The sequence below is a fragment of the Aplidium turbinatum genome, chromosome 3, assembly GCF_918807975.1.
Source record: "Aplidium turbinatum chromosome 3, kaAplTurb1.1, whole genome shotgun sequence".
NCBI lineage: Eukaryota > Metazoa > Chordata > Ascidiacea > Aplousobranchia > Polyclinidae > Aplidium > Aplidium turbinatum.
Window position 1 is genome coordinate 39,852,066 of NC_137474.1, and position 13,468 is coordinate 39,865,533.

General features: G+C 35.3%; 1 protein-coding gene and 1 long non-coding RNA gene across 2 annotated transcripts; one reads left to right on the forward strand and one right to left on the reverse strand.

Annotated features, from left to right (window-relative positions):
- Positions 1-1,411: 1,411 nt before the first annotated feature.
- On the reverse strand, positions 1,412-7,768 carry LOC145767364 (uncharacterized). Its single transcript, XR_014288769.1, has 3 exons — positions 7,588-7,768; positions 4,719-4,822; positions 1,412-1,448 (listed from the first exon to the last, which is right to left on the reverse strand). It is a non-coding gene; the product is annotated as an uncharacterized LOC145767364 (long non-coding RNA).
- Positions 7,769-11,163: 3,395 nt separating this feature from the next.
- LOC145766803 (uncharacterized) lies at positions 11,164-13,378 on the forward strand. Its single transcript, XM_082578509.1, has 4 exons — positions 11,164-11,400; positions 11,997-12,147; positions 13,022-13,151; positions 13,340-13,378. The coding sequence occupies exons 1-4, from the start codon at positions 11,226-11,228 to the stop codon at positions 13,376-13,378; spliced, it is 495 nt and encodes a 164-aa protein (XP_082434635.1). The 5' UTR covers positions 11,164-11,225.
- The last annotated feature ends 90 nt before the right edge of the window (positions 13,379-13,468 follow it).

A 13,468-nucleotide genomic window follows, 5' to 3' on the forward strand; every position in this document is an offset into this window, starting at 1 on the left:
TTTCTGGATGTAGCACAATATGTAATTATGTATGTGTAATAAACGTAACGTCAAACCTTACACTTTTGGCAAAAGTAACAATTTGCTGTTAACGTTTCTCACAAACCTGACGTGATAGGATAAATCTAAGGTCAGATTTGGAATCAGCATCCCACAGTTAGTATAAGTCATATATTTTCATTTGAGGAATAAATTTGATGTTGCCCAGTGAATTATTTTTGAAAATTTGTATAGCCTAGAGTGGTGTAACTTTTCAGCAGGTTAGAACTTCGAAAATTCATCTGAGGAAAATGCAACCTTCACTTATATAGCCTATTCACGAAACATATAACTTTACAGGATAGCCCGTCTCCATTCACACTGAAATTTATCAATTTAATTATAGGCTATTTGAGTGAGCAGTGTTTATTTCGGAATATTAATTAAAACTTTTCTGTTCAAAAATTAAAAGAAAAATATCAAATGTAAAGTTACAAGCCAAAAAATGCACGAAGTAAAAATGCGTGGGCTCCCAGCCGGGGTTTGATAAGCAGTAAATACGGCGTGACATGATTTTACGCTATTGTTTATCGGGCTTCTGCACCCAAAGGTTGTTTTCAAATAGCCAAAAAAACATTGAACAGACTGAAATGAGTGGGCCCCTAAACAGTCGTGGCCCCCTTCCACCGGTTAACACGGCCCTGCCATCAATACATCATACCAACCAAGTTGCCTCCATAAGATTCTACTCCATTTGAAGTGGCAGTTGGTTACTTTTCGTCGCGGTTGTTAATAATCAATTTAAATCGCACATTTTGAGATCACAATGGCATCAAGTGTCACAAAAGCTTTCCGGATTTTGTCGTGTTGCAATACAATACAAAATCATTGTTAACCAGCCGGTGAAAAATCAATTGACGAAATTCTGTGCATACCGTTCACATCGCCGCACAGAATCGTTGCTTAGTGACAACCGAACCAATTGTTCGTAGCAATCGGTTATTGTAAGTTGATACGAATCCGAATAGATTTCGCTTATCTCCAGTGACCCTATTGTCCTTGGAAATCACATGTGTTGAAGCAATACACAAAATTTGCACGAGTGCTCCGGAAATTACTGTTTTTGCAAACTTATGAATGAAGAAAACCTAAAGCGTATAGTTGAAATTTGAAGACATCTTGGCTGATGTCGAAAACATAACTTAATATGAAGCCAATGCGCCATAGCACGCAAAAAGATCTCTTTTGCTCATTCTGCCTGAGCTAGATAATAAAACAATGAGCTATTGAATTTCGATTCTTTATTCCCACATTATCAAGCAACTGACAGCAAAGGTCGAGATGTCATTTATAGTAAGTTCGTTCCCGTTTCTGCTACAGGTCCAGTCAGCGAGCAATGTTGAGAAGTGAAAGGAAAGATTTACAATCCCAGTTTTGTTCTGCGCCAATGACGTCTCTTCGCGTTGTATCTGCAATATAATTTCTAATTACAAAAGTTCAGTCATAACTGGGCAGATCAAGTAAAACTTTTGCCTATATCACATTGGACGAAATGTGCACTGTGCAAAAATAAGTGTAATCGTCAATAGGTAAAGCCAGCACAATCTAGGTAAGGGATAAAGAGTATGAAAATGGCGCCATTGTATTTAGTGTTTTTTTCTTAGTGCAGTCTTCTCTTCAAAACTTAATGTATGTATCACCAATTGTAGTTTAAGGCAACAGGAAAACCAGCAGCATAGAGCTGGTTCAGAGTTTTGGGCAAAACAACAGAATTCGTCACATCAAGGGACTCGAAAAAAAGTGACGAGTTATGCAAACTGACGTATTCTGCTGTATAATTTATACGATGCTTCGTACCATGCAAATTTTACTCAAAACAGAATAAATCTCATCCCTTAACTTTCCTACACGGCGGACAAACGCAGAAATAACTGACAGAGCCACAAGCCCACAATCCTCAGTGAATATGAAAAAATCTAACTTAAAATTTAAAAGTGGAAGCACTGAAAGCCTAGTGCTAGCTTTCCCAAGCAGTTAACACTAGCATACAACACATAAACGGAATTAGGTGGCTTTTTATACATGGTAACAGTGAAAAAACATGATGCCATGTCATAGGCCTACTTTAAAACACTCTTTTCTCCATGGCCAGCTTTTGAAACAAACCAAATCAAACATTTTTTGAAAGAACAGTGTACAACATTAGAAATTTGTCAAGTTAATACGGTCTAATACATTTGATTGTACAGAATAGCAAAAAGTATGCATAAAGCATAAACATGTGAGCCACGTTATGGCAGTGAGCACTACTTTTGGATGAAAACGTTCCAACACAGCGCACTGTTCAAATTCAAAAGCATAATGATTAGACAGAAAATTATGTGACACAGCCAACAGCTATAGCGGCAGGAAATAAATGAAAGTTACTTTCAAAGAATATACAGTATTCTGGTTGTGCTGAACATTGATAGATTTGTCGTCGTATAGATGAAACAATCTAGACATGAAGGTTACGAACTAAGTGGTCACTTCTCAAGATTAAACAATGAGATGATAGGACCAAAAAGATTTAATTCAGACACAATCATACCAAAAATTCCCTGCAGGTAGATATTTTATATTAATGTTTCTTAACAAGCATATAATTACTTACAGTTAACTCTGCTTAATCGAACCATTTTTCAATGGTTCCAAATTAGTGTACAATTTTCTCACTAACCCACTTAACAGATCAATCTCCCCACAAAATTAACTTTTATGTTTCACGTTATTTGCTTTTGAGAGATTTGCTGATTTCTTGTTTATGATCTCTCATTTTATCTCAGCTTGCTGACTATCAAAAGCATGCCTAAGGTAAGCTTACAATATTTGCAACAATATTTGTAGAAATCACAGCTCTATCGGACCAAGCTGGCTTAGTCTCAATGCAGCCTGATTAAGCGGGGTTGACTGCACATGGTTCTAAACAAAGTAAAGAGTTTGGGGGAACATATAAAATCAATTGCGCCTTGCTTTGTTATGAATGGCAATAGCATTGCAAGTGTCAATGAAATAACATAAAATTATCAGTAAAAAACATGGTGAGAACGTTAACTAAATCTAAATGCAACAGTAGGTATCCTAGTCAGAAAACATTTGCAATGCAAACAAAAAACTTAACATTTGTGATATCAACCGAAAGACTGAAACACTTAAGACAATGTATGTTATGCATTGGTGTGGTTTAAAAAAGAGAAAAAAAAACGTTAAACATTTTATAGTTAAGTGCCACATCATACATATTGGAAGCTATTTGTTCCTAAAAGCAGGGTGGCCAGTTTATGGATAAAAGCAGCCAGGAAACAGCTACATTACAGACTATTGCTGTAATTGCTTGCCTACTTTTCCTTAAATAATTGAAAAAATAACAACATTTTGCTGCTTTAATAAGATCTACGCTGAAATCATCACTCCACTTAAATAGTTATTGCTTTTACAAAAAAAAGTTTTGAATAAAAAAACAACGTTTAAAATTAAAATTGCAATTATTTTGCAGAAATTTTCTTTGACAACGTGTGGCTGTTAAGGTGCGTCTACACGAGAAAGTGTTCTTGCTTAAGCTAGTGATTAAGCTCGTTTCGTCTACACTGGCAACCTCGACAAAGATTTTGCTCGCTTGAATCGCGGTCACGTGAGTATCTAATCTCCAATGACGTCACATTTTAAAAAGTTCGCGCCAAAGCATAGCAGTTCGCGCAGCAGAGTAGACCAAGCAACTGACTGTTCTTTAACCATTTGAAGTTGTTGCAGTCTTTCAGTCATGGCTTCCTAGAAGTTGTGTAAAAAATGCTGCAAAAAGCGAAGGATGCAAACCCGCAATTTACTGCTTATTGAAGCATTCAGACACCTCAGTGAGGTTGAAATGTTGGAAACAGAATTTCGTGTCAGTGTGGGTGACTGGTAACAACCAGCAAGATCATTCCTCCGCTATTTTTATTACCCAGTGTACAATGGCAATGGTTTTCTGCTGAGATCCTGTTTTGGATTTGAAATTGGAAAATATTGTGCTTTCTATGGGCTATTTCGAGTACGGTCACCGCCAGTTCAGCCCGCAACATTAATAAGAACGGGTTGGGATCAAAACTTAACGAAATCCTTTAACAATACCGCCCTGCCCTGTCTGGATACTGAGCTGAGAGGAGACCTGAGATTTTGCCGGGAAAAACATTTCTAAGCAAGAGAACTCACTTAAGCGCCCAGTTTTTCGCTCTGGAGCGTATTTTTTCTCGACGGTTCGCTTACTCGCCCATTTTCTTAAAAGTAAGCGGCACAAACTGCGATTAACTTAAAGAAACAAGAAGTTTGGCTAGCTTAAGCAAGAAAACAGTCGTCGTGTAGACGCACCTTTATGGTACATATTTTTTCGAACACTTTTCAGGAAAAAACAGCCATATCAATTTCCTTTTACATCAACCAACAATACAACCTATTACGAAAATTGAAAGTGAAGAAGGCACAAGGGAAAGTTTTAATATCAAAGTTTAACCACTAATCTTGTAATGACCACACATTTCAACAATCCAGAGATCAGTGAAATTACAACACAAATCAAAACTGTTGATTTTCTTGTGAAAAAACGGTTAATAATTTAACATGTCACCAAGTTTTATACGAATAAGATATTCCCTGCAATGGAATTGAAAAGCAAATTTTATTGTTTTAAAGTCAATAAAGTTTTCTCAAACTCATTCGCAACTAACCTGATTTTGTTTCCAGTTTTCATTCGCACCCACTGGGGAATTGGTCGATTTTGTTTCATTTTTTTAGCAAGATGACGCTTGATTCTAAATGTCTTGTGAGCAGCCTGCAATATGATACAAAAGGTTACTTACATATAGAATTCTGCAAGAGATAATACACACGATACATTGTAGTGCATTAACAATCAAACAACCACATCAGAGACAATGATCCTGTCATCTTTAATATACAAAATATTGCCATTAGGCTAGTTGGATGCAATGCACTGCAAAAATAAGGCAGTGGCTATTTGACCGGCGCCGGTCTTTGAATCTGAAACACTATTTGACCGGTCATGACGTCACCATATAGGCTTTTTTTCTTTTTCTCTTTCAAAGCAAAAGACGAGAAGATTGCCTATATAAGTTCTAAATTCAACACGTAAGTTCAACTGATTCTGTGGCGCATGGGATACGTATCGGGCTGATGCTCCAGAGGGATTGAGTTCGATACTACGCGGAAGCGTTTTTTTTTATTTATTTTTAACTAAATTTTGACCCGAAGTGACTCAATTGTTACGGTAGTCGGTAGGCTTCTGCATTTTTGTGGTCAATTTTTAATTTGAGTAGCCTACAAAACGCAAAAATGTAATGACGAACGGAAAATTATGACGAACGCAAAATTACCCAGAGAAATTCTCAAATTTCAGAAAATTAAATACCGTACTTTAACTTTATTACTTAATTTTATTTTTTAATTTTCTTGAATTTAAGAATTTCTCTGGATAATTTTCCGTTCGTCATAAGAGGATGTGACCGTGTTTGCCGAACGACGCAAAAATGTAATGCGTCGTTCGGCAATCACGGTTACATCCTCTTATGACAAACGGAAAGTTACCCAGAGAAATTCTCAAACTCCAGAAAATTAAAAACTCTAACTTTATTACTCATTGTTGAAAAGACATAAAAAATTGGGCTGTAGGCTACTCAAATTAAAAATTGACTACAAAAATGCAGAAGCCTAACGATTGAGTCACTTCGGGTCAAAATTTAATGAAATATTAAAAAAAAAACGCTTCCGCGTAGTATCGAACTCATTCCCTCTGGAGCATCAGCCCGATACGTATCCTATGCGCCACAGAATCAGTTGAACTTACGTGTTGAATTTAGAACTTATATAGGCAATCTTCTCGTCTTTTGCTTTGAAAGAGAAAAAGAAAAAAAGCCTATATAGTGACGTCATGACCGGTCAAATAGTGTTTCAGATTCAAAGACCGGCGCCGGTCAAATAGCCACTGCCCAAAAATAAACTGTAAATCAAGTAACTCTGAATGCAAAGATAGCTACCAAAGATTTAATTGCAAACTAACGCATCATGAATTTCATGGGATGGAACCTAATTCGTACCATGAACAATTCGTACCGTCAGTTTGTACCTTGAAAAGATCGAGAGAAAAAATTAAAAAAAGCTCGCTGACCGCAGTTTCTGCAAACAAACAAAAACTTTTAGATCATTACCAGAAATTTTAAAATGTTTGCGGAAACTCCAATCAACCCTAACCCCTAACTCTTTTAAAATATTTGCGGAAACTGCAATCAGCGACTTCGGCAAACTGTTAGGATTATTACCGGAAATTAAAAAATGTTTGCAGAAACTGCGATCAGCGACTTCGGCTTTGTTCTATTTTTTCTCTCGATCTTTTCAGTTTGTTTATTTGCGGAAACACTCTAACTCTTTTAAAATGTTTGCGGAAACTCCGATCAACCCTAACCCTTTTAAAGTGTTTGCGGAAACTGCGATCAGCGACTTTGGCAAACTCTAGGATCATTGCCGGAAATTTAAAAATGTTTGCGGAAACTACAAAAAAAACGGAAACTGCAATCAGCAATGTTCTATTTTTTTTCTTGATCTTTTCAGTAGGTTTGTTTGCGGATACCGCTAACCCATACCCTAACCCTTGTAAAATGTTCGCTGAAACTGCGATCAGCAACTTCGGCTTTTTTTAATTTTTTCTCTTGATCTTTTCAAGGTACTGACAGTACGAATTGCTCATGGTACGAATTAGGTTGCACCCAATTTCATGATAGGAGTCCTACATATTTAACGTATCAAAGCAATTAAATCTGAAATTTTGACTGCATAACATGAAGCTACGTATTTTGTTAAAAGGTTTTTGTCTGCATTACAAAAAATTTTTAAGAAAGCAACATGTAACTGGCAGCTATCTTTTTGTAGGCCTATTGAAAAAGTGTTGATGAAAACTTTTCCTTATCAAAGCATGTGCATTTTGTGTTTGCCACTACAATTATGGTTCACAATAAACATTCTTTTCATTAACCACATGTTACAAAAAAATTTTGCACAATTTTTATAGTGGTTGTGAGACTTGAAATTGCATACAGTATGGTAAGCTTCCTGATTGTAGTTTTAACTATTCAACTAAAGTAGCTTACTACGGTATATATGTTACAAAACTGTACAAGAAAGAATCACTATATTGAGTGGATTGCGCATTGGTTACCATACCTTCCAAGGCTATAGCCTATTTACTTTCTGTATAACAATGCCAAAACTATTTAAAAGAAATGCGCTTGTTTTATTGAAAGTAAAACTAAGAAACTTTGACTCAAGAAGGCAATTAACGTATTGCAGCTCTAATTATTTGATTGGCAATACCTTAATACAATGGCACGCATTTACTTTGCGTTAAATTATGTGCTAACATTGTGTAGCCTATTGTTTTATCGCAACTAAGCTTTGTCTATTAGTAGAGCACTTGTAAATGAACAACTTTCAAGTTAAATCCCAAAAAGCAAGCAACTTAGTAAAGATAGAGTAATGGTTGTTGAGCATAAACATATGGCCTATTGAGTATATCATGTAGCATACGTTTTGTAACTTGAACAGATCTGTAAGGATACAGGGCAAAACATGACCCAACAATTGTATCAAGTTTAATCCACATCAAATTATGCATATTTGGCAAATAACTAATCAGAAATGTTAAAACTACGCATGGATTATCACAAATCAATGTGAATTGCCGAACAACACGTACACAATCAAAACAAATCACCAACCATTTTCTCAATTATGATCTTTCAACCAAAAAGAATTTTTTTTGTGGTTTAGCCAATATGTCGATTACATTGGTCACTAGGTGGCGAGTAACAATTTTGCAAAACAATTTAGAAATAGAAAGGAGGTTTATAAAAACTGGTGCAAGAAAAGTGTGCAACCACGCACAAGCAGAATAGCACATGTAGTAGATGATTTTTTTTTGTTATTCTAAAAATTATTATATTTAAGTCAAGTTTAAGAAACAAGAATTTTGTTGGCCAAGTCTACCATGTGTCAAAAACTGTGTGTGTAAAAAGAGTAGATTTTTTTGAACATGATGGACTTGGTTTACGAAGTTTTGCAGCACAAAATAGCCAAAACGTTACCCTTTTAATTTTTACTATACCTAAACTCTCTTAGAAATAATATTTTTGATGCATCGGTTAAAGCTACCATGAGTGTTCTATTTCAGTAACACACTCTTTTGTCTGAAAAAATAAATTATTTTTTGAAGCTCAAAAAATGCTCAAATGCTCTTTTTTCTTTTGCTTATATTTTCAACACAATTTGATTTTTGTGTCACTTTTCGTTCTCGGCTTGTAGCCTGCTTGACTTCAAAAAAATTGCTGTAGCCTACCAATCTTTTGAACTGCTGTTGCAAACGATCTGAATAAATTATTTGTTTGGTGAACCTGACAAGTAAATTTGTTTTGTTTTTCAGCTGTACGTATTGCTACATAGGCTTATAATTATCCAAGAAGATGCAAAAAAAAATTTCAAACGTAAAACCCCATTTGCTACCGAAACTTGTCTTCTTTCTGGGCGATGTGGTAGCAGGGATGGAGGAATCATTTTAAAAGTAGGTGGGCCCAAAGGCATAGCAGTCAGAGTTAATCAAACTTCTGGGAGGCGAAGCCCCCCAGACCCCCCATAACATTGCTGCATTCCTAATACTTAAAATCGCTTATACATTGTATTTTCATGATTGCCTTTTGTGCCAACCAGCGAAAAATTTCCGTTTTTGGGCCCGATTTGGCCAAACAAATTACAAAATTGTTAAATTGCTCTATAACGCTGTACAAAATATGGCGATGTACACACAAATAAAAAGGCAATATAGCCTACACACACAGTTATAATACCAACCTGGGAGAAACAATCTGCAGCATTATAGGCTGCAGTAGGCCTACGTGCATGCACTGCATAATATGTAATGATATCTTTGTTTTAACCTTGGAGAACAATTAGATAGATTTATAGATTACTCCACCAATCACACGCAACCACACCCACACGTGCTGCCCATCAACAGTGGGCTCAACAGAAAAGTTTGAAGATTAGATTTCATCATTGAGCTATCAAAGAGAACACAGGCAAACAAAAAAACATTTTTTTCAAAGGCACGGCATGTGAGAGTCATTTTAGGGTATTTCGAGGCCCCTGATTCCGAAAATGCACTTGTTTTTTTTCGAATTGGCTCTATAGTTTTTAAGATAGCCTACAGCAAAAACATTTTTTTGCAATTTTGAGCCCCTATAGATTTAACATCGTGTCGTTTATTACATAGACAAAACTGAAAGTAATCCCAGGCACATTTCTGAGTTGTATAAACGCCATTTGAAACCAATCGCGTTGATTAGGCCTACAACCCAAACAAACGGCTATTTAACGTTTACTGGCCTAGTAACAATCAAAATAGTAACAATCAAAAAAACGTAAGCCTTAAGATACAAGATGTAGAATATATAACTTGTGCTTTGCCTTAATATATTTGTTGACTTCAACAATATCAGACTTACTAACTAAGCTACTAAGTACAAATGAAATACATACAATGTTTTGCTTAACAAACTAGACGAATAAGCAAAACAAAGCCATCGATAAACAAACGCAATTCTTTATAATGGTAGGCTTACTATAACTTACTGCTGAGCAACACCCATCAAGGTACGAAGGCCATTTATATAATTAAAGAATACAAAGTTGTGTTCTTCAATAAAGTAGCTGCTTAAAATTTTATCCTTGTTACGGAAGAATGTAATCTTGGTTCGAAATTCAATTCCTGGTAGTTTCGAAAATTCGAAAAAACTAAGTGCATTTTTGGAATCGGGGGCCCTGAAATACTCTAAAATGACTCTCACCTTTTGTGCCAAATTTTTTTTTTTTTGGCCTGTGTAATCAAACTAGTGTGTATCAAATGAATGAGCTTTTTTTTGGAACTCCTTCCCTAATTTGCCGTTTTCGCTACCTTTTCAAAGAAATTTGGCTTTCAAAAGTGGGTGGGCCAGGCCCACCCAGAAAATAAAGTAGGTAGGCCCAGGCCCACGAGGCCCACGTGGTTCCTCCATCCCTGTGTGGTAGGCCTCACATAGGTGGTATTTGTAATTAAACAATACCAGTAAAAAAATGTGATCAACACAAAGAAAGAAATACTACATTGTCTATAGATATATAAAGATAGATAGTTTTATTTTGATCAAAATAGCATAAGCTTTTTTCCACCTTGGAATTTTTTTCATTGCTCTCTATTTTGCCGTTCTCAAGCATTCAAGCGAGTCAAAGGGGATTTCCCTAACTCATTGATATTTGATACTCGTTGGTGTGCTAACGATTTTGTCCAATCAGATCAATTGTCTATGTCACGTGCTGGTTGCCCGGAAATTTTAAACGCGCTTTTCAAATTTAAATGACCCTTTGAACGTTTGATCGAATATATGTTGATATACGAATTCTTTCAAGTGCCACAGAAAGTGCAGTTGATTAGCCATTGCCCTTCATTTGTTTAGACAGTCAGCTATGTTTACTTCGTTTGTTTCAACAAAACCTAGCCTATTATAGTGGTGTTTTTGAAAGAATTATTTGACAAGTTTGCTCTGGTTTTTGAATAGCCATGCAGGTGGTAAACTGAGCTTAGTAAGCAATTTTGCAGAGTTTTGTGGTACAGTAGAGTTGTTGATTGTAGTTATCAACATCATTTGATTGTCACGCGGTTATATAGAAATACCTTGATGGAGATTCAACTCATCATTTTGGTTATGAGGTTCAACTTTATATAGGCTACCTGTACTTGGCCAGCTTGGGACTGTTCTTCAATTTTTTTTTTTTCAGGTAGTTCTTAATGTATCACTACAAACCTATTTTACTGACGATAAAACATGGTTATTGTTTAAAATAAACATGTAAAATCATAACCTCATGGCTCATGAGTTTCTCCTTCCCTAGGCCTATGTTCTTTTCTTCATCTCCAATCAGCTCAGCATCTCAAAAGTTCTAATGTTCTTATAACTTTCTAACAAAAGTGATTGTTTCATATATTATTATGAACTATTGGTTGTACAACATACTTCTGACGTAACTTTTGTTTTTGTGATTAGATGACAAAAATGGAGTAGGCTGGATAAAAAGATCTTAAAAATAACTGATAGTTGATAAACCTTAATGGTTTCCAATTAGTTGAAATCAAGACGATGGAATATGAATCCGATTTAGAAGAGCTTATTCAGAGTGATCTTCATTCAGAAATGAACAAGATACTTGATCAATCAGATACAACTGCAACAGCATCTAGCAATTCAATTGTGGAAAGTTTACAAAAGCCTTCATTACCAAAGATAGAAGAACATGCCAAAATAATACCTACTTGTAAGTAGAATGTCATAAATAAAATTAAGATAGGCCCTGCTGTTAGTTTTTAGAAAACCTGTATATATATTCAAAAATTTTACAGCAGACTATTTTATTTATAATTATCAATAAATTTGTATATATTTTGTTTCTTTTTTGTTTGAACCTTCTTCGACACTCCAAGGGTCGAGGGGCTCTGTCTTTTACTATCCTTGGGCAGTGGCGGCGATGCGGTCCAGATGTTTGAGCAGGTGTCGAGCAGCCATTAAATTGATTCATTATCCAGTTCACGCAGATCATGCACACAATTTGACGCATGGTAGATGGTGGGGTCTGCAGTTTGTTCCTCCTTACCACACTCACAGATCGTGATTATTTTGTTTGAAATTATGTATTACCGGTATATAAGAATAATCTTTGTTGCATCACCATGCCTAAACCATTTTCCATTTTAACATTGCATTATCCCTTTTTGTGTTTAAGGTAGTCACTAATCCTTAGTAATAATTAGGTAAATGTAGTATATATAAATCAAGAATAAAGTCTAAAGTATCTATGTCAAATTTTATTATATGCACTGTAGCCAACCATGGCTCAATACATCTTTAATTTAGGTTCTGAAACTGTTGAAATTTCAAATGAAGTGATTGATACTTCCCAAACCATGGAAGCACCTGTGCAGACCAAAGAAGACGTTAAATTATTTTTAGATGAAAGTCAACCTGTGTCGGAAGTGAAAACTGAAACTTCACTGACTGAATTTAGGTGAGTATTTGACTTTGTGAACCTCTGCACATCTTGTTTTCTGTTCAATTGAAATTTTACCGTAGTACTTGCTACTTGGTGACCTTTTGATCTTTCACTACCATCCTTGTTGTGTAAATTTTTTGTATTTACTCTGTTATGTTTTGTATTTTTTGTTTATTTGCCAACAGAACACTATAAACTGAACTGAACTTAAAAGTTAGGTTATTAGCTTTTATCAGTCACTGTGTTAAGTTTTAAATACAAGACAGTGAAATGAGGCACTGCTTTAATGGATCAAGATATGGCTTAAAACCGGTATATAATAAAAACAACGATACCTATTTCATGTGTTCATTTTGTTCCTACATTAGTGTTATCACTGGAGAGACTATCTATAGTTTGATTAATATAAAACTGGTGCTTTGTGGAATGATTGCACTTTTATTTTGAGATAAATGATCGGTTGTTTAATGTGAAGGTGTGTTGGTCCTTATTGTTGTTCATTTCTATTTTGTCATAAAAGCATGATCTTACCACATATCACCTGGTCTGGATTTCAATTCTTACAATTTTACTGCAATATTGAGTTACAGTAGAATCTGCCCATAGTGACACCTGAAAGGACCTTAAAAAGGGCTGCTATCAGTAAAATGTCACTGTAGCCCAATTCTAATACTTATAATATACGTATACGAATAAAACTTTATAATACTTGTGGGAGGAATTGTTGTGTTTCAATCCACATTCAAATTCTCATGGCAATGTTGTTACTGAATTCCATCGCTGTTCATTTACAGTATGAAATTACATTGTGCAACTTTCATGGAAGTTCTAATGAAGCCTACAGGTAGCAATCTTTACGAAGTTGTTAATGTTACAAAAATATTGGCAGTGGTCGCTTTTCACTCGAAAGATTTCCTGTTTCATCAAGTCATGAGTCTCCTGGCAGCGAACAGCCATCCATAAAAACTGAGCAAAATGAATTGTCAAATCTTGGCTGGTTGAGATGTGTAGATGTACAGGTAAGCACAAATAGGCAAACACATACTATCTTAAAAATAAAAGCAGTTAACATAACATAGAAATTGATTTTCGAAAAACTGAAAACTACAGGCTTACTGATTCGGTGTATCAAATTATGGGGATAGCATTTGCTTTTGTTGTTAAATCACAATTTTTTTTTTTTTGTAAGATTTTATAATTTTCCTAGTGTGATGTGTCTTTCAAAATATTTGTGGTAACTGGGTAAAGAGTAATAAATTAGCCTCGAATTGCTCAATGAAGTGAACATTTTTTCTTAATTGTTTATTTGCTCAATGTAGTAGGTTACTCTTCTGAA